Source organism: Natator depressus, chromosome 9 (genome assembly GCF_965152275.1).
Source record: "Natator depressus isolate rNatDep1 chromosome 9, rNatDep2.hap1, whole genome shotgun sequence".
In the NCBI taxonomy this organism is placed as follows: Eukaryota; Metazoa; Chordata; order Testudines; family Cheloniidae; genus Natator; species Natator depressus.
The window spans coordinates 33,179,672-33,206,989 of NC_134242.1; the positions used below are offsets into that span (position 1 = coordinate 33,179,672).

General features: G+C 41.7%; 1 protein-coding gene across 2 annotated transcripts in view; it reads left to right on the forward strand.

Annotated features, from left to right (window-relative positions):
- Positions 1-27,318, forward strand: part of DNER (delta/notch like EGF repeat containing) — a 267,056-nt gene that overhangs the window by 223,567 nt on the left and 16,171 nt on the right. For both annotated transcript variants that reach the window (XM_074963860.1, XM_074963861.1), the window contains exons 9-11: positions 10,057-10,179; positions 19,579-19,692; positions 24,452-24,583. In XM_074963860.1, the coding sequence (XP_074819961.1) occupies positions 10,057-10,179; positions 19,579-19,692; positions 24,452-24,583 (369 nt within the window). The remainder of the gene's footprint in view (positions 1-10,056; positions 10,180-19,578; positions 19,693-24,451; positions 24,584-27,318) is intronic.

Consider the following 27,318-nt stretch of genomic DNA (forward strand, 5'->3'; position numbering starts at 1 on the left):
TGTTGGCAACCCTACTATGAGATGATGCTGTAGTTGCAGCATAGTTACAATTACAATATTCTACTCCTATATGCATGCATACATTCATAGCCATAACCTGTATACCTATTTCCGTATGTTATGTAGCTTATCTGAAACTTAATCTCATTTTCAGAACTTCCGAGTCCATAAGTTCTACTTCATTTTCTTACATTTGATCTCAGGAACAATTCTGGTTTTGAGGTACTTAGGAGGGATTATCACATCTTAATTACAGAGACAAAAGAACCACAGAGTTTTGCTCTCATCTGCAACCTCGATGCTGTGCTTCCTTTATGCCCTCTCTTTTCACCATTAGGCATATGCTGTTAGCTGGGTTTTCATCTCTGTTACTTCTGCCTCAGAAATTACACATGAGAGGAATTTTAAACTGCTTCATTTAGCCCAAAGAATGTGAAATGTCTTTGCCTTGTAGGAAGCTTGGTTTCCATCTTTTCTGGCCAGTGTGCAGCATGGAAGAGTGACAAATGATAGCTATGACACTTATGTAGCTGCACAATCTGAAGAGCACTCTCAAACCAGCGTTTAATATTGATGGCGTTTTTAATGCTGGCTGTCATTATTATTGCAAGACTGGGACAGATAGGGATAGCTTACATTATCTAATGCAGAGGTTTTCAAACTATGGGGTGCTCCTCCTAGGGCATGGAGGTATGTTCGGGGGTGGGGTGGAGGCAGCGAGTGACAATGCCAGGCAGCTCAGGCTTCAGCCCAGTGCAATGGGGCTCAGGGAGGGAGCACCCCCTCCACCCCCTGACTCACCTCTTTTTGTTTGGATTGGGGGAGCACAACCAATAATTGTAACTCAAAGGGGGGGCTCAGCTCAAAAAGTTTGAAAACCACTGATCTAATGGCTTGTTATAGTAGAATTTTTATTATAAGAGAGGATTTTTTTAAATAAATTAGATTGACCTAAAATTGTAAATTAATTTTTAAAAGCAGCTTGATGCTTTATAGAATATTTTTCTCATCTCGGAGGTAAAATATCGATACATACTTATCCCCAATTTCTAAGTTATATATAAATAGAACTTCAGTATATGTACCCTGTAGGAGCTCCATAGACTTGCCTGCATGGATCCAATTGCAAAATTGGTGCTTATATTTCAGGAAGCACTAATATTATTTTTAGTTACATCAGGCTTAACAGACAAACACTAAACTGCATTCATGCCCATTGAAACTGTGATAAATCAGAAAGTTGAGCATCAGAACCAGTCTCCAAATGACTTACACAAAGCCTTTCTAATCTGAGTTATCAAAAAATCTTTCCTGCCATTATTGACAAAGAAAATGTATTGTTTTTGACTTTTGTACACCCTTAGCTTTGCTGGGAACAGGACTGAAGTGGACAAAACCAAGGCTGCAAGTTCAACCCTGACCAAAAACAATTTTTATCATCCAGCTTGAATAGCCGTTGAAGTGCCTTTGACTATAAGAATTTTCCTATTAAATGAAATATTTCTGTCTCTCTCCCTCCCCAAAACCATACACACACACACTACCTTATATGCTCTCTATCAAAAGGGGATGAAATTGCAATAATCACAGTACAAGAGAAAAAAGCTAATTTATTAGTAGGCTTAGAAACTCCATTACCCGTTCAGCTCCACGTTCTACAGTTGGAATCAAAGGGTCAAATCCAGGCATCCATGTGAAGCCTCACTGGTGTCAGTGGGGCTCCATGTGGCTCTGCTTGCATGGATACGTCTGCAGGGTCAGGGTCTAAAAATCATTGCAACATAAAGGGGAGAATTAAAATCTTTCAGAGAGTTTACCAGTGAAGTATGAGTAGCCATTAATGTGTCTCGTAGAGATACTGAAAAAATACAGTCCAGCTGAACTTTCTCAAGGTGTTAAGCTTACTACATGTTAAAGAATTATCCTTGATTAAAACTCTTATGAACGTTTTGGTGCTCTGCTCATCGGTGGCCTGATTCAGTCTACTGAAATCAAATGGAGCCTTTCTGTTGACTTCATAGAACATTGGATCAGGCCCTTCATTTCAAAGCTATTTTTTTTTTCCAATTTGTAATGACCTTTGCCAATCTTTTAAATCCTACTTTCAAACTGAATTATCTTATTGGGTAGCAGTGTCTATTTTGAATGCAAAAGAATTAAAACTTTTTGATTTATAAACCATGAATGGCTGAAAGTAGCCTTTCCAATGAAACTTTGACATAAGTTGGCTCGATAGTTGTAGAAATCTTATCTGCTACTTGAACAGCTTTTAGAGCAGCAGCAGCAAGATGGGATTGCAGTGAGGGTTGTAGTACCGTGGGTGATGTCCTGATGTAGTCCGTCAATCTTCTACATGCAATGGGAGTTTCTACCAATAATTTATTTAAGGAACCTCCATTCTTGTTCTTGTCTCTACTTTGGAGACATTATATGAATTATAAGGATTTGGCGTTTGAAATCCAGTTGGAAAATAATGTAAATAGATATTAGGGGAAACTAAGTATCAACTCCAAGATGGGTTGCCAAAGTGCTAGTGTGAAATCCTGGCCCTATTAAAGTCAATGGGAGTTTTGGTTTGGAGCTTAGTAGCGCCAGGATTTCACCCCTGGATAATACATAAAAATAATGTGCCCAGGTAGCGCACACACTATAATCCCACATGTACAGACATGGATATAAGATGCTCACACACATTCAGATATACATCTCCGTCACCAAAATATGTAAATTATATCATCATTAGAACATTTTTTTAAAAAGAGTAAGAGAAAAGTGAACCACGGGGCAGCAACTTCATTGATAATAGCCAGGGGTGTTTCTCTTCTACTCTTTGCCTTTCCTTCCTGCAGGTTTGTAGCTGGGGGTAGGCTGGTCTCAGTGCTTCAGAATGGGCAGCTGCAACATTTCCTGTAGTTGCAGCAGTTCTTTTCTGTTCTTCTCTCTCCCCTCTCTCTGGGGGCAGACCAGTCTCAAGACCTTGGCAGTGATGGCTGCAGGGTAATTCCAACTGCCAGCTATCTCACAGCCCTTTTTGCAGCCTGCTTTGCACAATCTGGCCAGTGTTGGTGAGCCTGCCATTCTCATCTGGAGCAGCTTCCCTGTATCTCTCTGTTTTATTGAATCACTGTTTAATTTCTGAGCTTATCAGACCACGCCACACATCTTGTCTTCCTCAGCTATACCTCTTATTCCCTCTGCAGCTCCTATTGTACATGTAATTCTGGGAAGTCTTTTAGGATAAAGTTTATATGAAAGGGCACTATGCCAAGAAAAGCAGAGTTTTATTGTACTGTACCCCCTTAGGCCAGCACACAGAGGTGTGGCTGTTGTGCTGAAGTCTCGAAGTGCTTGGGGTCATTAAGTCAGGGGAGGGAGGGAGGAAAGGTGTGGTTGCAGAGGAACTGGAGCCTAAGAGAAGCTTCAAGAGTTTTTCCCCTTGTCCCTCATTAGTCTCTGAGGGGGAGGGAGAGCTACTTCTCCCCCTGCCTTTCATTGGCCTGTGAGTGCAGAAATTGAGAAGAGGGTGGTGAGAGCTGCTATGTCTGTACCCTCCCCAGTCTGACTCCCATAGCCCTTCTGAGAATGGTTGTCTACAGAGGCAGCTCACCTAGGAAAGGAGCTGCCTGCAGGCCATGCTGCAAAATACATGGGGCAGAGATACCCAGCTCCTGCAAGCCAGTCGGACAGGACTCCTCTCTGTTTATGAATTATGTAAGGGTCAATGATCCCAGCCTCTTCTAGGCACTTTGCCTGGACTCCTCACCATTTATGGATCAGGTTAGAGTGGGTGGGGTACGAGCCCCCAGGGAAGTCTGTGTGAGAGAGCCTAGGAGGTTTGTGAAGGGGAGATGGTATGTGTGAGAGAGACCTTGATGTGCATGTGAGACTCAGCGAATGCAAATGTGTGGGAAGGGCTGTGAGTGACTTTGGAAGGAAGAGGGTGTTTGAGAAGGAGAAAGGAGGATTTGGGCATCCTGGGGAAAGAAAGAGGTAGGTATCTGTCTTTGTGAGGAGGACGGCAGAGGAAAGGGGACAGCCAGTAGGGAAAAAGAGGTGTAAGGATTTGGGTAAAGCTGGTTAGAAAATAATGAATTTCAAATTTTTTAAAAATGAAAATCAGGGACAGATTTTTCCGGAATATTTTCCCCATTTTTCAACCATCTCCTGGATGGGTGAGGGGAAAGGAGTGTGGAAAAGAGGACACATCTAAGCAGGAGTAGGGGGCACATACACATCATTATGCCCTGCCTGCCCACGTAAGATGTGGCTGTTGAATGCATGTTCAAGTTCTGCCTTCACCTGGGCAAAATAGAGCTATAAGTTCAGTTGCCCGTTTTGCCTATAAAACACAAACTGTATCACTGACGGTGTTTGTCAGCAGAGACGGCACTGAAGAACATTGCACTGATGACCCAGCAGTTAGAGTTGTTGGATAATGCAGATATTATTCATCGTTTTTGTCTGGTCACACATAGAATAAGCTGTGCACTGTACAAGCGCAAAGATGAAATCAGTTTTTTTTAATTGATTCTGACACAAAATCAGCAGAATTTTAATAGGCCAGAGACAGATGAAGTTATCAACAGACGATTCCTCTCGGGTCAATGTATTAATTTCATCTCTTTGGCTGCAAAGATAAAAATGATGTATATAGATTTCAGAGGATACATGTAGAAACAGTATAAGCATCCTTAATGCATTCAGAGCATATTAAAGAACAATAACGCAAAACAGGATGATTTGCTAAGAATTGTATGATGCATCCTAGTTTCATGGGAGGAAAATGAAAATATCACCTTTCCCTGCAGTAGCAATGGCCTGATCCCATTGCAGAGTTTTACTCTTCTCTGCAATGCAACTAGAATCAGGCTCTTGGTAACAGGATGAAAACACTGTATGCCTTCCCTCTGACCATTCATATAGAGTACATAGGCACAATCCACCCTCTAGTGGGCAAAAAAGGCATCTTTTCCATGTTGTATGTGGTATTTGACGATATAAACTCATAGACTTTAAAGCCAGAAGGGTCCATCATGATCATCTTGTCTGTTCTCTTGAACCTCACTCACCTGATCATGTGATAGGCCCATAACATCTGGCTGAGTTACATAAGTCTTGATTTAAGTACTTCAAGTTGCAGACAATCCACCATTTACTGTAGTTCAGAACAGCAAGTGACCTGTCATATTTTAATGAAAAGGAGGTGAATACTGATTTTCAAAAGTCAATTGTTTAATCATGCAATTCAGAATATTTCCTCCAAGAAAAACGTAATTGCAAACACTTGAAAATATGTATGCTTAAAATGTCTAAGTACATGTATGTTTAGCATAAGTATGTCCCGTGTACCATTTTTAAAATCTGCTAGATAGCAGCCATTTCTGTGATATAGGTATTGGCTAAAGATGTTACTATCTAAACAATACAATGTATCACAAGTTAGCTGACATGGTTGAGAATAATATACACAGAGGAAATCGTTAATTCTTCAGTCTTAAAGGGCTGAAATGTACGGAAAACAGGAGTCTCAAAAAATTCATAATAAGGTAACAGTCTGATTGCCTAAATGATTTACTTGGGAGATTACTGCATGCACAGGATAGCACTTGAAAGCACTGCACTCAGTCTCAGGCAACCACAAGATGTAACGGTGGAAAAGGAAGCTTGCTCTGTAGTATCTCAATATACTTCATTTTTTTTTTAAATTATCCTTGAGTTGGCAAAATCTTGGACCAGAAGATTGGTTGCTCTAATTGAGACCAGTTAATTGAGATCAGAATCTTTCGCCTTTTGCACTTTCTTCTTTGTGGGGGAAAAAAGAAACAACACTCCTGCAATGCAGTACTGTTTTCACAACAAACTAAAGACTCTCTGATAAAATGTAAAATACAGTGGAGAGCCCACACATTATGAACTGTTACATACACACTGATATTTGAGACCTTTTTTCCAGTTATTTCTTTAATCATCATTTTTATAAATATATGTAACGAACAAGTGATTCAAGACTTTTTAAAGTATACAATCACTGCTTTAACACCCAGCAGTGGCGGTGAAAGCCAGCCCCTTACCCCGTCCGCCGTCCCCCTGCAGCTGGAGCTGGGAACAGTGCCGTGTCTCCGGGATGGGGGGACCCGGACAGGGGTCAGGAGGCTGCTAGTAGGTCCCGGACAGGGGTCAGGGCGGGCACGGAGCTAGTAGCAGAGCCCTGGCTGCGGGGCCATCGGCTGGGGCCCTGGGAGTGGGGGGGCCGGGCACCGGTCCTCGGGCACGGGTCTAGTGGGTGGGGAGTGGGGCCAGCGCCCCAAAAGCAGAGCCTGGGTGCCAGCCCCAGGCACAGAGCCAGAGGCCAGGGCGCAGGGCCAGTGGTCAGGACCCGAGCTCCAGGCACAGGGCTGGGGAGTGGAGGCATGGGCGCGGGGCCCCAGGATCGGAGCCCCAGGCATGGGGCCAGAGGCTGGGGAGCAGTGCCGGCGGCTGGGACACAAGCCCTGGGTTGGGGAATGGAGGCTTGGGTGCAGGGCCAGCAGCCCCACATACAACCTGGGGGTGCTGCAACACCCCCTGCACCTCTAGTTCCTGAGCCTGTGACACCCAGTATTGTATTATAATTTACAAAACAGTTTTCATAGTGTTGTATTCCAGTTACACATTAGAGCTCAGTGGAAAAGATGCTGTGATATCTCAGAGAGGCAATACATTTGAAATTAGAGTGGTTGTGGAGAAAAGATGTGTTTATAATATGTAGTATTAAGTACTGTGGCATATGGCTTTTCCATGCAACTCTACATGCCTTTTGTGAAACAATGATTTTAATTTCAAAACATGTGTAATTACATGTTTTATGTAAAAATTGGTCTTCATCAGAATAAAATTTCAAGAGCATTTGAAATTTGATCAGGTCTGAGTGAATGAGCCAATTTCCACTCAAAACTGGTGAAATTTCACCAGGCTATTTTTGTTTCCAAATCTGAACAAATACTTCAAAATTAAAATGAAATGCCAAAATTTCTAATTGCCAAGGTTTTTGAATTTGTTCTGAAAACACTCTTCACAGCCAGCTGAACAGCAAGACAGTAGGAAAGATAGACCGAAGCACCAAACAAATTTCTAAAATAATTTTGTTTATATTGTTACAGAACAGGAACTTTTTGCACTCGTGTCTTGTACAGTGTTGAGACCATTCAGTGCTTAATAAATACTAATAAAACCTTATGATAGTGGATGTACATAATAAGAATATAGTGTACTGCAGTATTTCAGAACATGGGCTAAAAAGAGTAGCATTATCATAGACTCAAAGTCCATTCTTCACTCTTTATTGAGGGAAAAACCCCAGTCAAAGAATGGAGAGTTGGGTGCTCAGGGCTGTTTGTTAAATTTTGGTGGTGTTGAGAATATCACAACCTTTATGGCTCATGTGTGATCCACTTTACCCGCATGCACAAGAGAGCAGGAGGGCAGAAGTCTCGCTCATCACCTGCACAGGGGGCGGGATTTTCATCACCCTGGGGGTGGGGGAGGAGGTAAGAGCAGCCTCTGCAAGGCCTCTATTCTCCCTCCCATAAAGGTGAGTGAGCAGGGGCAGGGACCGGGTGGAGCTAAGGCTATACCAACCGAATGCATTGGCCAGTACAGATGAGGAAGTAATCAGCACTAACTATCATGATGGAGCAGATTACTTCCTCCCTGGAGCAAGGTCACAAGATTGTCTTTGGTCTGCTTTCCTGGGGAAGCACAACCATGCATTGCTCCTTCCTCAGGGCTTGTTGCAGAACGACAGTTGAGTCCTTAGCATTCATTTTATCAGTCATTTCATAGAACACAGCAAGTGGTTTAATGTTTGTGGTAAGAAAATACCAAAGTATTTTCATTCTACATGTTCATTCTACAACTTGACTTAATTTCCAAAAGGAATTGTAAATGTTACGAAAGAGAGACACAGTTACAGAAAATGAACTCTTTCTGTCTTTCAAAGAAATCAAAAAGTCTTCAGAATAATCTCTTGAACAAAATAAAAACCACCATCATTTACCCTCCATATTTTTCCCCAAAGGTAAGAAAGCAAGATAATTATGTAGTACTAAAAGGAAAACAACTTGAGTTCAGTAAATTAGCTGTTGATTTTTTCATTGCAGAAAATATCACTTCAATTCAGTAAAAGGTCAAACACACTTGGGGTATTTAAATTCTCCTGACCTAAAGCTTGATTAATAGGGAGAGAACAAATGTAAATTTTCATCTTATCGCTGCATTTAAATAATTCTTTTTGCTTATTAAATATAAATAGCAATGGGAGAATGACTATATCAGTTCTATCTTGCATATGTCTTAATTGGCTATAAAATTAGATACGACTACTGAACTAGGAGAAAAGTAGAAATATGTTTAATAAATATATTGAAGATGGAGGGCCCTGCATTTTAAATACAGATTGTAATAGATAGCAGGAAGAGAGGAAAGGGGGAACTTTTCCCTAATGAATAAATACCTTGGGTCAAAAAAGAAGAAATTTAAACAGTTTTTTAAAATAATTTAAAGAGTTTCTTTGTATTGAATAGAAAATTATGTGTAAAGTACTGCACACTCTTGTAGCTCTATATAAGTAATATAGGATATGGTAGTGCACCTGTTCTCAACCAGGGGTACGCATACCCCATGGGGTACGCAGAGCCACTGCAGTAGTAAATTGGCCAGGAAAATCAAGAAACAGAAGGTACAATATATACTTTTCTGTTCTTTGTATACAAATCATATTATGAATTATATGCATATGAATTATATGCATATAATTCATATGTATACATATGAATTATATGCATATATAATATGATATAATATAATATGCATATATAATATGATTTGTATACAAATCATATTATGAATTATATGCATATGAATTATATGCATAGGTCAAAAAAGAAGAAATTTAAACAGTTTTTTAAAATAATTTAAAGAGTTTCTTTGTATTGAATAGAAAATTATGTGTAAAGTACTGCACACTCTTGTAGCTCTATATAAGTAATATAGGATATGGTAGTGCACCTGTTCTCAACCAGGGGTACGCATACCCCATGGGGTACGCAGAGCCACTGCAGTAGTAAATTGGCCAGGAAAATCAAGAAACAGAAGGTACAATATATACTTTTCTGTTCTTTGTATACAAATCATATTATGAATTATATGCATAGATCCAGAGGAAAATATAGTATAGTGGTCAGGGAGGAAGCTGTGATAATGCTTTTGTAATCAGTCTTATAAAGCAAAACTCTTGTAACTCTTTATTCTGGCTAGTCTATCCCCATACTACACTAATGATCTTATTTATCTTATTATCTGATATGAAAAAAATGCTTCTTTGACCTAATGCGGTATGTTGAAAAAGACATTTCAACTACTATTAAGACAGATGACCGCATGATCCACTAGACCATGCAAAATAGTGGATGGTCAAGTGGATTACATAACTCATGATTTCTCATCCTGTTGTGCCACTAGCAAATTGCATAGCCTTTCTATGCTTCCATTTGCTCCATGGGCAGAATCAGGCTATAATACTTGCCTACCTCCCATGGGTACTGCGAAAATTGAATTGTTAGATGTTTGTGGAGCACTTTGAATTTGCACAGTGTTAAGAATTAGAAGACACAGCATAAATGCTAACTGTAGTATTACATGATCATCATCACTGCAAGCCAGTGAAATTGCTGCAGGGCAAAGCTAATCATGAAAATTGGTGACTATGTACTTATTGGATTATTTCACTGCTACAATAAAACACATTTTCTTCAAAGTCTCAATAATGGTCTTGGTCATCTGTCTTTGTAGTCTGGGAAATGTTGTAGTTCACCATATAATAAATGTTTAGAGTTCTAGCTATCGGACTCGCTACCCTTTTTTATACATTTTATTTGTGTAATAGATAGCCTGATAGCCTTAAAGGCACAATACCTTTCAATTAATGACCATCTACCCACAATCCAAGATAGGTAAATTGTTACCTTTTATCGGGAAGCATTTCATAGTTTATTCCATTTTCTCCCGCATGTGCTTTAGGTTACCATGGCCTTTATTGTGAAGAGGAATATAATGAATGCCTTTCTGCACCCTGCCAGAATGCTGCCACCTGCAGAGACCTTGTCAATAGCTATGAATGTGTATGCCTTGCTGAATATGAAGGTAAAATATGTTTTTGCCTCTTGTTGTGTAAGTATAGCGTACTCCACATGTTTTTAAATGCTTCCTTTCTGGATAACAGAATTATGAAGTGAGGAGGTAAGTTGTGGTACGCCACTGCATAAGGTAGGAAAATTAATTTAAAGTAGGTCCTGATCCCGCCCCGTTACTCAAGTGATTAATTCTTATTTACATAAGTAGATCCACTGAAGTCAATGGCATTACTCATATGAACAAAATTAACTTGAGTAAGGATTTGCTTGTTCAGGTTGTTACTTTGTAGGCGTACTAGTTTATTCTGTTCCCTTTAAAGATGTGAGTTAAAGTGATAGTTTTTTTAAGAGGCTGTTGGATATAGTTTGTAATCAGTTATTGCTGGGTACCGTTACCTGGAGGACTTCCCAGATTTCTGTTGGATTTTCTCTAGTGTAATTAGTTAAAAACACAGAAACAAAAACCTATATTTAAAACTCTCTGCGGTGAAAAAATACAAATGTAACCAGTTATCTGGAAGTTTATTCGCAAATCGTAAAATTCAGAAGTAATGATAATTCAATAAACACTCCTCCATGTTCACTAAAATCAATGTCATATCTGATTCAACAGATTCTGCTTTCATATAACATTTCCTAAGTATTTTGTAAAATAAAGAAAGAAAAAATTGTTTACATTTTGTTCATCCAGAATATTTTAAGAATAGATTTATTTAGTTTTCAGTAAAAAAGAGTAAACCATATATATATTTGTTTTTACACAGAGAGAGAGAGAGAGAGAGAGAGCAGTGGTTTAAGGAACATTAAACATGTCCTCAAACAAACAAACAAAAAATCCTTCTCTCTTTTGACTGAAGCTCAGTCAGCTGCTGCTTGAGGCTAAGTATATATTTCATATTGGTGTGTGCTCTGTTCTTTGGCACTAGATGAAGAATGCATCATTCCAGTGGCCAAGGATGAGGAATTAACTATCAGCTTTTCAGTGACAATGGAAACAGTGGTCTTTTTGAGAGTGCATTGGCTTAGACTTAATGTTAAACTGTCAATTCAACAAGTGTATCTAGCCAAAAAAACAAAAAACCCCAAAGTTTTAACCCCTAAAATTATAGGAAATTAATTTTTTGCATTTGATTGAAATGCCAGCATGAGGCTCAATCCTGTAAACACTTTTTATAAGGCATTGTGCCTTCTACTTTGAGTAGTTCCATTAGGCCTGATTTTTCATTGCCTTGCACTTTGTGTAGTCACCTACACCACTGTAAAGTGGGTATAGAACATTACTATTACCTACACATACTTTGTACTGATGTACGTGACTCTACAAAGTGCAGAGCAGTAGAGAATCAGACTCATTTATTTTAATAGGACTACTCACGAGAGTCGAATTATTCAAATGCATAAGGGTTTGCACAACTGGGCCCATAAGATGGACACTAAAAATATTTGCTCATTAATTTCTAGGGAGATCTTTCTTGGGTGCAAGAGAGAATTGTCAGGCAACACTGAATGCTTTGTTTGTAAATTTTGGAGACCTTTGTCTGATTTGGAGTCTAAGGGTATGTCTACACTACGAAATGAGGTCGAATTTATAGAAGTCGTTTTTTTAGAAATCGGTTTTATGTATTCGAGTGTGTGTGTCCCCACAGAAAATGCATTAAGTGCATTAACTCGGCGGAGTGGTTCCACAGTACCGTGGCTAGAGTCGACTTCCGGAGCATTGCACTGTGGGTAGCTATCCCACAGTTCCCGCAGTCTCCGCTGCCCATTGGAATTCTGGGTTGAGATCCCAATGCCTGATGGGGCTAAAACATTGTCGCGGGTGGTTCTGGGTACATATCATCAGGCACCCGTTCCCTCCCTCCCTCCGTGAAAGCAAGGGCAGACAATCGTTTTGCGCCTTTTTTCCTGAGTTACCTGTGCAGACGCCATACCACGGCAAGCACGGAGCCCGCTCAGGTAACCGTCACCGTATGTCTCCTGGGTGCTGGCAGACGTGGTACTGCATTGCTACACAGCAGCATCAACCCACTGCCTTGTGGCAGCAGACGGTACAGTACGACTGGTAGCCATCATCGTCATGTCTGAGGTGCTCCTGGCCACGTCGGCCGGGAGCGCCTGGGCAGACATGGGCGCAGGGACTAAATTTGGAGTGACTTGACCAGGTCATTCTCTTTAGTCCTGCAGTCAGTCCTATTGAACCATCTTATGGTGAGCAGGCAGGCGATACAGATTGCTAGCAGTCCTACTGTACCATCTTCTGCCGGACAGGCAAGAGATGACGATGGCTAGCAGTCCTACTGCACCGTCTTCTGCCGAGCAGCCATGAGATGTGGATGGCTTGCAGTCCTTCTGCACCGTCTGCTGCCAGCCAAAGATGTAAAAGATAGATGGAGTGGATCAAAACAAGAAATAGACCAGATTTGTGTTGTACTCATTTGCTTCCCCTCCTCCCCTGTCTAGGGGACTCATTCCTCTAGGTCACACTGCAGTCACTCACAGAGAAGGTGCAGCGAGGTAAATCTAGCCATGTATCAATCAGAAGCCAGACCAACCTGCTTGTTCCAATAAGAACAATTACTTAGGTGCACCATTTCTTATTGGAACCCTCCGTGAAGTCCTGCCTGAAATACTCATTGATGTAAAGCCACCCCCTTTGTTGATTTTAATTCCCTGTAAGCCAACCCTGTAAGCCATGTCGTCAGTCGCTCCTCCCTCCGTCAGAGCAACAGCAGACAATCGTTCCACGCCTTTTTTCTGTGCGGACGCCATACCAAGGCAAGCCTGGAGGCCGCTCAGCTCACTTTGGCAATTAGGAGCACATTAAACACCACACGCATTATCCAGCAGTATATGCAGCACCAGAACCTGGCAGAGCGATACCGGGCGAGGAGGCAACGTCAGTGCGGTCACGTGAGTGATCAGGACATGGACACAGATTTCTCTGAAAGCATGGGCCCTACCAATGCATGCATCATGGTGCTAATGGGGCAGGTTCATGCTGTGGAACGCCGATTCTGGGCTCGGGAAACAAGCACAGGCTGGTGGGACCGCATAGTGTTGCAGGTCTGGGACGATTCCCAGTGGCTGCGAAACTTTCGCATGCGTAAGGGCACTTTCATGAAACTTTGTGACTTGCTTTCCCCTGCCCTGAAACGCATGAATACCAAGATGAGAGCAGCCCTCACAGTTGAGAAGTGAGTGGCGATAGCCCTGTGGAAGCTTGCAACGCCAGACAGCTACTGGTCAGTTGGGAATCAATTTGGAGTGGGCAAATCTACTGTGGGGGCTGCTGTGATGCAAGTAGCCCACGCAATCAAAGATCTGCTGATATCAAGGGTAGTGACCCTGGGAAATGTGCAGGTCATAGTGGATGGCTTTGCTGCAATGGGATTCCCTAACTGTGGTGGGGCCATAGACGGAACCCATATCCCTATCTTGGCACCGGAGCACCAAGCTGGCGAGTACATAAACTGCAAGGGGTACTTTTCAATAGTGCTGCAAGCTCTGGTGGATCACAAGGGACGTTTCACCAACATCAACGAGGGATGGCCGGGAAAGGTACATGACGCTCGCATCTTCAGGAACTCTGGTCTGTTTCAAAAGCTGCAGGAAGGGACTTTATTCCCAGACCAGAAAATAACTGTTGGGGATGTTGAAATGCCTATAGTTATCCTTGGGGACCCAGCCTACCCCTTAATGCCATGGCTCATGAAGCCGAACACAGGCAGCCTGGACAGTAGTCAGGAGCTGTTCAGCTACAGGCTGAGCAAGTGCAGAATGGTGGTAGAATATGCATTTGGACGTTTAAAGGCGCGCTGGCGCAGTTTACTGACTCGCTTAGACCTCAGCGAAACCAATATTCCCACTGTTATTACTGCTTGCTGTGTGCTCCACAATATCTGTGAGAATAAGGGGGAGACGTTTATGGCAGTGGGAGGTTGAGGCAAATCGCCTGGCTGCTGGTTACGCGCAGCCAGACACCAGGGTGGTTAGAAGAGCACAGGAGGGTGCGGTACGCATCAGAGAAGCTTTGAAAACCAGTTTCATGACTGGCCAGGCTACGGTGTGAAAGTTCTGTTTGTTTCTCCTTGATGAAACCCCCCGCCCCTTGGTTCACTCTACTTCCCTGTAAGCTAACCACCCTCCCTTCCTCCCTTCGATCACTGCTTGCAGAGGCAATAAAGTCATTGTTGCTTCACATTCATGCATTCTTTATTCATTCATCACACAAATAGGGGGATGACTACCAAGGTAGCCCAGGAGGGGTGGTGGAGGAGGGAAGGAAAATGCCACACAGCACTTTAAAAGTTTACAACTTTAAAATGTATTGAATACCAGCCTTCTGTTTTTTGGGCAATTCTCTGTGGCGGAGTGGCTGACTGGCCGGAGGCCCGCCCACCGTGTTCTTGGGCATCTGGGTGAGGAAGCTATGGAACTTGTGGAGGAGGGTGGTTGGTTACACAGGGGCTGTAGCAGCAGTCTGTGCTCCAGCTGCCTCTGCTGCAGCTCAACCATACACTGGAGCATATTGGTTTGATCCTCCAGCAGCCTCAGCATTGAATCCTGCCTCCTCTCATCATGCTACTGCCACATTTGAGCTTCAGCCCTCTCTTCAGCCCACCACCTCTCCTCCTGGTCATTTTGTGCTTTCCTGCACTCTGACATCATTTGCCTCCACGCATTCGTCTGTGCTCTGTCAGTGTGGGAGGACAGCATGAGCTCAGAGAACATTTCATCACAAATGCATTTTTTTTCCTTTGTAATCTTCACTAGCCTCTGGGAAGGAGAAGATCCTGTGATCACTGAAACACATGCAGCTGGTGGAGAAAAAAAAAGGGACAGTGGTATTTAAAAAGACATTTTCTAAAACAATGGCTACACTCTTTTAGGGTAAACCTTGCTGTTAACATTACATACATAGCACATGTGCTTTCGTTACAAGGTCGCATTTTGCCTCTCCCCACCGCGTGGCTACCCCCTCAACCCTCCCCGTGGCTAACAGCGGGGAACATTTCTGTTCAGCCACAGGCAAACAGCCCAGCAGGAACGGGCACCTCTGAGAGTCCCCTGAAGAAAAGCAGCCTATTTCAACCAGGTGACCATGAATGATATCTCACTCTCCTGAAGATAACACAGAGAGATAAAGAACAGATGTTGTTTGAATGCCAGCAAACATATACTGCAATGCTTTGTGGTACAATGATTCCCGAATACGTGCTACTGGCCTGGAGTGGTGAAGTGTCCTACCATGGAGGACGCAATAAGGCTGCCCTCCCCAGAAACCTTTTGCAAAGGCTTTGGGAGTATATCCAGGAGAGCCGCGAATGCCAGGGCAAATTAATCCTTTAACATGCTTGCTTTTAAACCATGTATAGTATTTTAAAAGGTACACTCACCGGAGGTCCCTTCTCCGGCTGCTGGGTCCAGGAGGCAGCCTTGGGTGGGTTCGGGGGGTACTGGATCCAGGTCTAGCATGAGAAACAGTTCCTGGCTGTCGGGAAAACCAGTTTCTCCGCTTGCTTGCTGTGAGCTATCATCTTCCTTGTCCCCAAAACTTCCGTGTTGCCTCCATCTCCATTGAAGGAGTCAAACAACACGGCTGGGGTAGGGGTGCCTGAACCCCCTAAAATGGCATGCAGCTCATCATAGAAGCAGCATGTTTGGGGCTCTGACCCGGAGCGGCCGTTCGCCTCTCTGGTAGGCTTGCCTCAGCTCCTTAAGTTTCACGCGGCACTGCTTTGGGTCCGTGTTATGGCCTCTGTCCTTCATGCCCTGGGAGATTTTGACAAAGGTTTTGGCATTTCAAAAACTGGAACGGAGTTCTGATAGCACGGATTCCTCTCCCCATACAGCGATCAGATCCCGTACCTCCCGTTCAGTCCATGCTGGAGCTCTTTTGCGATTCTGGGACTCCATCATGGTCACCTCTGCTGATGAGCTCTGCATGGTCACCTCTGCTGATGAGCTCTGCATGGTCACCTGCAGCTTGCCACGCTGGCCAAACAGGAAATGAGATTCAAAAGTTCGCTGTCCTTTTCCTGTCTACCTGGCCAGTGCATCTGAGTTGAGAGTGCTGTCCAGAGCGGTCACAATTGAGCACTCTGGGATAGCTCCCGGAGGCCAATACTGTCGAATTGTGTCCACAGTACCCCAAATTCGACCCGGCAAGGCCGATTTAAGTGCTAATCCACTTGTCGGGGTGGAGTAAGGAAATCGATTTTAAGAGCCCTTTAAGTCAAAATAAAGGGCTTCATCGTGTGGACGGGTGCAGGTTTACATCGATTTAACGCTGCTAAATTCGACCTAAAGTCCTAGTGTAGACCAGGGCTATGTAAAAGTCTGGTTAGAACAAAATAATGTGGTAGCCTCTTTCTCTGTGCTGGTTAACATAATACACTGATGTTGAACTGTGCTCTTCTCTGGTCAGATGGCCATAAAAGAACTCATAACTGACTTACAGAATTTTGCCAAGTATTCTGACATAAGGAATACTGTTTGAATGGACAAGGATAAAGCACAAGCTGAAAAGGACATTGTAAAACAAGACTCAGTGTATGCATAAAACAAATGTATTACCAACTAAATTATGTAAATCCTTCTCATTCTCATTTTCATTCAGGCTTGCAGAATAGTATTATTATTATTATTATCATTATTATTATTTATAATTTGTATTACAGCACCCAAAGACATAAAACGTAAGATAGGTCCATAATTGAAGAAATTACCATCTGAATAGATCAAAAACAAAAAACACACAGACAAGAGATAGGGGAACAGATATAAGCATAGAAGTGATGGAGGTGAAATGTGTCATGTTTCCATAAGGGTAGTTAAGCTCTGGACTAGGCTTCCAAGGGAGGTTGTGGAATCCCCATCATTGGACATTTTTAAACACAGGTTGGACAAACGCCTGTTGGGGATGGTCTAGGTTTACTTGGTTCTGCCACAGCACAGGAGCTGGACTTGATGACTTCTCGAAGTCCCTTCCAACCCTACGTGTCTGTGATTCTGTGTTTCATCTACTAATTTTGTATTGTTTTTTTTCTTTGCTTTCCCAGAAGGCTCTATTCCAAGTTTTCCCACCAACCCTCTTCAGTTCTCTTACTGCCTTTTTCCAATCCTCATGCTTCCACGTCCCTCACCAATCTAATGTAGCTAATAGCCATTAGCTAACTTTCTAACCAGTTACCCTCCTCCCTCCAAGTTACTCTCTCTTCCCGCACTTCTCCAGCAAGTCAGTCTCTTGTACCCATGAAACAGCTCACTGAATCTGGAGCTATTCATTGCTGGGATTATAAAGATGTGCCCCTTGTAATCCTGGCATATCCATCATTTTTGTAGCATGTCAGGTGAAAACAATCATTTAATACATCATTTCTGTAAATATATAGTAGTAATACAAATAGGAAAACAACTGATAGAAATTGCACAAAACACTTTCTCTGTATACATTGCATCTAATCAAAGCAGTTCTTTTAGATTAATTTCATTTCAGCCATATCATTATTGAAACGGGAAACCAATAATATTTATCATGAATGGGCAGAAGGCTAAAATGTTTTCCTTAAATTCATTTTAAGCATGTTGTAGTGAATGTGAACGGTTTGTAATTTAGTAAATTTCTTAATATCCTTTCATAAAATAGCTGATGCCAAAGAGTTCAAATCTAACATTGACTGTAATTCCTGGCAAATATCCGAAGTGAAATAAATTTGTGTCTTGTTGAGGCTATTATTTCTGAGAAATGTAATAATGTTATCATACATATAATCATAGTTAGCAAAGGGTAGCACAATCTGTTGAATTGGAGTTGATGTTAAAGGGGCATCATCAACTTGAAAAGTGTATTTCTCTCTCAATATTTTTGCCTTCTACTCTTACAAACGAAACATAAGATGAAAACTTACGAATATCTGAAAGAGACTGGGTGTAATTGCTCTTCTAATTTTTCCTGTTTATTTTTTGCATTTCACAGGACTTTCAGTATCATGGTTTTCGTTTGTATGTTTAATCTGTTTTACCTTTTTTTTTTGTGTGCAACCAGGGAGAGAGAGAAAAAAGAGAAATGTGACTATAAAACCACAGTACTGGCAGGGAGATTCAGATGAAGATGTAGTATTTGAAACTAATAATTCTTTGTTTTGTTGTTTTGTTAATTGATTAGATTTCAAGTTGATGGTGCCTCTGTAAAACACGTAATCTTTATTCAGGACAATGAAAGGCAGTACCAACAAAGGTCTGTGAGCATAGCTCACAAAACTACCCACAGAAATTAATTACTTATAGTTACTTAAAACTAATCATTTAGATTTTGACTCTACAGTACGATCAGTGAAGTGGTACCCTTATGTCTGCATGGAGTAGTCAGCATTTCAGCATATTGTATATTATATAATATACAAAATATTGCATATTATAGTGGATCACAAAGTAAAGGGGATGAATTATGCAAGCAAAAGCAACCAACAGATCAAAGGTCAGCCTGCAAATACACTACTCCGTTTTTACATAGAACAACCACCAATGCATGCTTAAATTTATCCTGAACAAGTCTATATCATTACACCTGTAGGACTCCGTAAACACTTAAGAAAATGAGTAACTTTATGAATGAAAACAGTCCCATTGAGCTCAGTGAGGCTACTTATGTGGTAGTGTTTTCAGAGCTGATACGATATAATATATGATACCACTGTGGCAGCTGACCTCTCTCCCCAACCCCAGTTGGGAATCTACCATCCTTTTCTACCTTGTGCCAGATAAGGATCACACACACTGCTGCAGAGTGAAACCATTGAGTTCACACAGATCAAGTTCTGAGGCAGGAGATCAAGGAAAGAGGGATGGGGCTGGCCAGTCAAATAAAATCATATAATGTTAACCTATATGTTTGAATAAGTTGATTTCTATTTTTATTGCCTTGACAAGCCATAGTCCATCTGAGCCTACTGGAAAGGAGAAAATAGGCTTAATAATGTGTACATATTATATTTTAAGTTTCATATTAATTGGAACTATTACTGAAGATAGCAACTGTTATTTCCATTGCAGAATATTAAACAGCTGGCCAACCTGCTTCTTTATTATACCATTGTATAGCCATAGAAACTCCATTGCTGCCATTGTCTGAGAACAGGAACTGGCCTGCTATGCCTGAAGAGGTGACATAGCCTTGATGAGAAGGGGAGTCCAATGTTTTAAGACCAAATCACCATAAAAACATATGACCTGAGTCTGATCTTGCATTGGCTTTACAATTGTCTTCAGCAACTTACTTGTGAATAACATTGGTGTCTGAGAGAAGAACAATCATTGCCCTCATTCCATATGGCAGACAGCCCACATTCTGATTTCTGACTAACCATAAGTACAAATAATGTCAATAACACTAATTTATCATTCTCAGGACGGCACTGTGAATTATACAAAGATCCTTGCATTAACATCAGTTGTCAAAATGGTGGCACTTGTGACAGTGAAGGTCTAAATGCTACATGTATCTGTGCACCTGGATTTACAGGCAAGTAATTTGCAAATAACACAAAAAGTATAATTGTTAATTTCAGTGTCCAAAAGAAGGCAAATGTCAAGTATATGGCATCTGAATCTGTGTATCTCCATATTCTTTCATATAATGAACAAGTTAAAAGGGACATTTTAGAGGATAGAACTGATATAGCAGTAGTATCTTGCATTGTACTTCTGGGAAATAATGCAAGTACAGCTGAAACTAAATTTTTAATGCAATACTGCTTTGAATTATTGTACCAACACAGGGGCCCGAACCAAAGCACTAAATCTGAACACCTCTATCTATGGTGTCATCCACATCCAAATATTGTAACTTGGGACCCATCTTTAACATTAGTTATTACTTGTTTTAGTTGTCAGAATAGCATGTTTTTTAAGGGAAAACTACTTCATTCTGTACTAGTTTATATTTTATATTCCCCTTATGATGCCAATCAGGGTAGTTATGTGACTTGGAACCTCACAACATTTTGATTAAAAAACTAAGCACACTGTAAAATTAATGTACATTAAATGGTTTAAAAACTATTAGGTCTCAAAATGTAAATGGCAAATAATCATCAAGGGGGTCTGTTTCCAGTGGTCCCATGGGGATTCGTTCTTGGACCTACACTATTTAACATTTTTATCAGTGACCTGGTGGAAAACATAAAGTCATCACTGATAAAGTAGGCAGATGAGACAAAAATTGGGGGAGTGGTAAATAATGAAGAGGACAGGTCAGTGGGATTGCTTGATAAACTGGGCACAAGCAAATGTGCATTTTAATATGGCTAAATGTGAATGTATACATCTAGGAACAACGAATGTAGGCCATACTTACAGAATGCGGGATTCTATCCTGGGAAGCAGCAACTGGCAAGATGTTTCGTAGGTTGTGGTGGACAGTGAGCCGAACATGAGCTCCCAATGTGATACTGTAGTCAAAAGAGCTAATGCAATCCTGAGATGCATAAACCGGGGAATCTCAACTAGGAATAGAGAAATTATTTTACCTCTATATTTGGCATTGGTGCAGCTGCTCCGGCACTGCTCTGTCCCGTTCTGGTGCCCACAGTTCAAGAAGAATGTCGATAAATTGGAGAGGGCCCAGAGAAGAGCCACAAGAATGATTAAACATGAGAAAACATGCCTTGTAGTGATAGACTCAGAGCTCAATCTGTTCTCCAACGCTGACAATTTTTAAATCAAGATTGGATGTTTATCTAATTATTTTGGGGACGTTCTATGGCCTGTGTCATACAAGAGGTCAGACTTAGATGATCTGACCTTGGAATCTATGAAACTATGAACTGCTGGAAGGTCTGTGTTACTAACGACACAGGCATCTATTGATAAGAGAATTAATTTCTCTCTTCTGTATTACTGGTGCTATGGTAAAGTTTGAGTATTGAAGTTATTTAATATTGGTCCACATATTCTTTTTATACATAGGGCAACATTCACCTCTGAGGTACTCTCCAGAATAACTCTATTTCAGTCAATTTCAGCTTTACACTGTAGTGACTGAGTTGCAATTGGTTAACGCTTGTAAATGCTGGTGTAAATACATCTGTTTTATGTTTGATGATACCCAGAAGGTGTCGTTCTTGTAAGTAGTATAAAAGTGATCGATATCCTAATTAGGTGCTTCTTTGAGGCATGCTACATTAAAGAAAAAAGCACGAGAGGAAATTTATGGAATCATATACTGTGAGGCAATTCAAAGTGGTATAAAAATGATAAATTAATCATTCAACACGTGTTACAATTCCCATAATGGTGTCCCTTTAATAAAACCTCATGTTAAAATTTTTTAGTAAAGATGTTTGCTTCGGGCTTTTTAGGAAATGAAGTTGAGGAATAGAGGTAAAAGTTTAGCTATTGCAATGAAATATCTGAAAAATTCAGTTCTCCTAAAATATGCTAGTATTTCCTGACAACAAAATGCCATCATCTACCATATAATATTTTAGCCAAGACTTCATTATTCTCAATATTATTGGTATTTGAAATTCATATTAAAACATTGCAAAACCAAGGGCTTTTTGGCCTGATTCTCTCCTCAGACTAGTTTTATGTATAATTTAACTGATGTCAGTAGAGTTATTCCTGGATAAGTGGGAAGAAAAAACCTGGCCCTTGACTCAACCTTTCTCAGTAGTTCATACAATCACTGGATGTGAATTCATGTTTTAAATGTTGTTTGGAGCTGTCCTGATAAAATGTCTGTATAACACTGTAGAAATGCAAATACTAAATGTTGTTACTTGGCATCAGGTGCTCACTGTCTTTTGTGCCAAACACAAATAATTCCTAAATGACTTTATAACTTCATTAACAATTTTTGCTAACAGGTTTCATTTCAGCTGAGAGCCTAGCAATCTCAGGGTATGATATCCATTGGCTCATGTTCTTTTTCATCTAGTAGCCAGTTTCCATTGGACATGCATGCCTATCATTGTATATTAAGATGATTAATACTGCTGTATATTGTCAATCCTAACTTTGTTTTTCATACCATATCTGCATCAAATTGTTTTTTTCCTTTAACACACCTGTGGAAGTGGTTACAGCTTAAAATCAGTTACATTTTGTAACATTTTCTGTAGTCTAATGACATTTGAGAACATGCTGTTAAAAGATTTTTGATGCTGGACTGGGATATTCAAATAGTAAGTATGAAGTTTTGAAACCTCTTATGGTTTCTCCTTCAGATATGTTTTTAATGACCTACTCTTTGTTTGATGTTGTTAAATGCAAAGACCATCTATTGTATATACTTTAACAAATACATAGAAAAGCTGCAGACCTAGAACAGGACCTGTAGGCATTAAGAGTAGCTGCCACAAGCTGAGTCTTTAAAACATGGGCCCAACACTAGCCCCTGTTATCTGTCTACTACTGATCTCACTTGGTGGCAACCTCCCCATTCATTACTAAGGTTTCCATTATTGTTCCTATAGTTTCCAGCAAAGGGACACCTTATAACTAAGAAACACTGTGGATGAGCACTGTGCTCTTACACCATCTCCATTATAGATTGGAAGAGAGGCAGGTGATCTGCTGGTCTACTTGGGATGCACTGTTATGGAGAAGACTGGAGTCCTGCATTGTCTTGTAGCCCAGTTCTGTGCTTATAACCTCATTATATAAAATTCTTCTGTCTTACACCAGTGTGAGAGAGCAGGATGTAGTCCATTGACTTCAGGGAAGGTTGCACAGGGTGTAAGTCACTGCAGAATTTGGCCATTGATCTTTCACTTCATAGCTTGGAATGGGCTGGAACATTATAGAGGCGGTGTATTTAGCTCCTGGAGAAAGCACAAGAGTGACCTCCTGGGACAACTAAGGAATGGTAATGATGTGTTCTAAAGAGAATCTTGCAAGTCCTAGAAAAATAAATGGGAGCAATGTGTACTGTATACATCCAAGGGCTGACTTTGGCTCTAAACCTTTAAAAATATCTTTGCACTTATTAGTTCTCATATGCAGAGCTGTGGTACATTTATTGCACAGTTCTGTAGTTTGTAGTAGTTTTATATCACAGTCTCTTTTCCCCAGAAACTGATTGCCCAATTAATAAAGGGACCGTTTTACAAATGGTCTAGTTAATAGGCAATCAACTCCAAGTCTTCTACACAGACATAAAGGATTATATTTATTTCAGGAAACTAATTAATTTGGACATTGCTGGGTTATAATCAACCTTGAAAGACTGAAAGTTGTTAATATTGCATAGAATTGGTTTAGTTTTAAAAATAAAGCAGCAAAATGTAGCTGCTACTAGAGAATTCACTAAAGTAAACAGCTGTTCAACATTGTCCGTGACACATCTGTTTCAGACTAGATTTTAAAAATAACAGTTTGAACATGCTCAGGTAAGCAAATATACTAATTGGATGGTATTGAAAATGGCAGATCTATCTACCTTGAACTATTATTGGGATCTAAATAAGGACTTCATTTTGTTACATAATATGTGTTTGTTGTAAGCTCTGAAGTGCTTATATTCATCAGTTTGCACATCTAGAGCAAAGGTATGCAGCCAATTTAGTCATTTTGCCTCATTTTCAAATTAATATGGTTGGCATAATCCAAACACACTGCTTTTAAGCTAATTTACATCTGTCTTGATGTTCAGTCAATTATGTAAAAGACAACTGTCAATTTGTCAGTAATATATAAACACATATTTATTGTTTTATATCATATGCTGCTTTCTGTTAGATTAACAGGAGAATATTATTTTGGGCCTGATCCTGTGTGGTCCTTCCACAAACTTAAATAGGACTTGAGTCTTCACTTCATGGCAGCCCTTAATAGCTAATGAATTGATTGTATTAGCTGGTCTTACTGTACTGACTAGTTCTATCACATTTGACTGGGGAAGAAGGATGGTCTTGTGTTTCAAGTAAAGGCCTGGAAGACAGGTGATCAGGGTGAACTTAGTGAAGTCAGTTAGTGGTATCTGAGGCCTAGTTCTTTGACAGTTGTAACAGCATGTTGAGATTCTGAGATGGAAAGTGATATATAACTGCAAAATATTGTTTCACCAAAGAAAATTATAGATGTTCAGCTAATTCAACAAAAAAATGTCACAAATGTGGTCTTTATTCTTTCAATAAATGTTTGATATATGAGGATGAAATAACTAATATTAATGACAACATTGTGAATCTAGCTAACTTTTGCTTTGAGTGACTGAAATGACACAACTGGCTTGACAACATGATACATCCACAAGCATCTTTCTTTTTTACTTTAAGGTGAAGAATGTGAATTTGATATAAATGACTGTGACAGCAATCCGTGTCACCATGCTGGGACTTGCATAGACCAACCCAACGGTTATACGTGCCATTGTCCACACGGCTGGGTTGGAGCAAATTGTGAAATTCGTAAGTGTTACGAAGATTGTTTGTGTTGCTTTGTAATAGCCTTTTGATATATGTATAACTCATTGTCCTGGAAAAGTCTAACAATGGACCAAAATTATACTAAAAGAATCGTAGGCAGTTCTTAAACAATACCTCGATATGCACAGAATGAAGGAAAATGCACTCTAAAAAGAATTATAATGTAGCAAGGTTGCATAAAATCCTGGAATTAGTCTTTTAGACCAAATTTTCTAAAGTGTCCACTGATTTTTAGATGCTTCTGTTTCTGGGTGTTCAACTTTGAGACACCATATGCCTGATTTTCAGAAGTGCTGAGCACCCATAACTCCAGCAGAAGTCAGTGTGAGCTGTTGGTGCTCAGCACCTCTGTAAATTGAACCCAAAGTGTCTCAAGGCAGGCACCCAAAATTGGTGGCCACTTCTGAAAATTTTGGCTGGTGCACCTAGTGATCGCAAAGTTTAATTTCACAATTGTGATTATACCTTAACTCGGTAAACGTAAAGCGTATGGGCCTGATCAGTGATGAGCTGCCAAAATCTTAACAGCCAGTTCCCTTCTCACCCCATGAGGGGGTTGTGGCCTGCCCTGGACCCCTGCTGCATCCACCCCTCTCCCCGTCCCATGACTGCCTCCAGAACCGGGCAGGAGGGTCTCGTGGGCCACTGTAGTGGGTGCCCACCCCACCCCGCACCTAAGAGCCAGAGGGACCTGCCAGTGGGCGAGGTGGGGAGTCCCGGCAATGCTTACCTGGGGCAGCTCCCGGGAAGCATCCGGCAGGTCCCTCTGGCTCCTAAGGGCTGGGTAGCATAGCTCGGGGGGAGCGGCCACTCCACTCACTGATCACATCAAAAGTGGCGCCTTAGGCGCCAACTCCGTGGGTGCTCCGGGGCTGGAGCACCCACAGGGAAAATTTGGTGGGTGCAGAGCTCCCACCGGCAGCTCCCCGCCCCGCCCCATGCCCGGCCCCAGCTCACCTCTGCTCCGCCTCCACCTCCGCCCCTGAACGTACCGCCCTGCTCTGCTTCTCCGCCCGCCCCCCCGCTTCCCGCGAATCAGCTGTTGGCGCGGGAAGCCTGGGAGGGCTGAGAAGCAGGCGGCGGCTTTGCACTCAGGCCCAAGGAGGTGGAGCAGAGGTAAGCTGGGGCAGGGAGCGGTTCCCTCCCCCCCAGGTTACCTGCTGCGGTGTGGGCAGCCCTCCTCGCGTGCCCCCCCCCCCCGCCCCAGCTCTCCTCTGCTCCACCTCCTTGGGCCTGAGCGCAAAGCCACCGCCTGCTTCTCAGCCCTCCCAGGCTTCCCATGCAAGCAGCTGATTCACGGGAAGCTGGGGGTGGGGGGGAGGGGGAGGTGAGAAGCGGAGTGGAGGTGAGGTGGGGCGGGGAGGGGAGCTGCACCCACCAAATTTTCCCCATGGGTGCTCCAGCCCCAGAGCACCCACGGAGTCAGCGCCTAAGGTGCCACTTTTGGCTGGTTGTTAAATTTAGAAGCCCTTTTAGAACCGGTTGTCCCTCATGGGACAACTCACCACTGGGCCTGATTTCGGAGACTCCCATTGACTTCAGCTGGAGCTGCAGATGAACAGCACATCTGAAAAGCAGGCCCTATGTTTATGCTTCACTGAGGCCTTGTTTTTGGTCTTTGACAGCACTTCTGTCTCCTTTACTGGGAAGTTTAATGGTATATTTGACCATTTCACTGTTCATATGCTACAGTGAAGGATCCCTTCCAAATATCAGATAGTTACTCAGATTGATTTAAGGGCTTGAAGCTGCCCAGTGCAGTTGCAGACTATTGCATGAATAAGTGCAAGATAAAAAGTAATGAACTCAGAAGGTACTCAGGAGAATCCCATCCTGCATTAGTGAGAACCTGGCAGAATGTCACAAAGTTACTCCTACTGGAATAAAGCCAAAGAAGTATATGTGGAGTTAAGCTCCTCTATAATAGGGGGGATCATATTTTGGACCATGTCTCCTTAGATATGCCCACTTTCCACCCAAACCCGTTTCTTTTTAAATCCTGTGCTCTTGAGACTGATTTCTACGCAGGCAGTGCCTAAAGCTCAACCTTACTTCTACTCACATGTCACCTCTGCTCACCCTTCTGTTGGAGCGCAATCACTCCATACTTTTTATCGTGTAAGCATTTGCTAGATTAAGGCCTAAATCTATGCATTTGTTGTTCGTGAATTCAGTTTCATTGATTAATCATAGGACAGCACAAATACAAACCATTAAAGGCACAGTGTTGATGATATCAACCACTTCAAGGGCCAAATTATGTTTGGTCTCTGTACAAAGTTTTCCTTGCCATCTTGGGTCCTTTTGCAGGGTCTCTTGCAATCCTTTGATTTCTGCTTCTGGATAGCACTGCTAGCCACTCCCAAGATAGTAAATCCATTGTGTGTCTCACCTTTGATTTGCAGACAGTGCATGCTGCCTGTTTGAAGGCAGTGCATGCTGCAGTCCGGGGAGCCTTTAAGTGCAGTGCCTTCTACAGGTCCTCTTATAGAATTGCTTCTGCGCGGCAGAGATGAGCCTTCAATAGGTCTGTGAGGCCTGCTCAGGCATAGTGATACCTGAACCGGGCACATCTATGTAATCAGTAAGGCAATGCCATTCTGAGTGACTGCAGCTTCCTTATGTGGTAGGCAGTGGGCTGACAGAAAAATGATTTTAATTCCTTGAGACATGCAATAATCCTCTAGAAATGCATTCCCTGGAGTACCTTGATATAA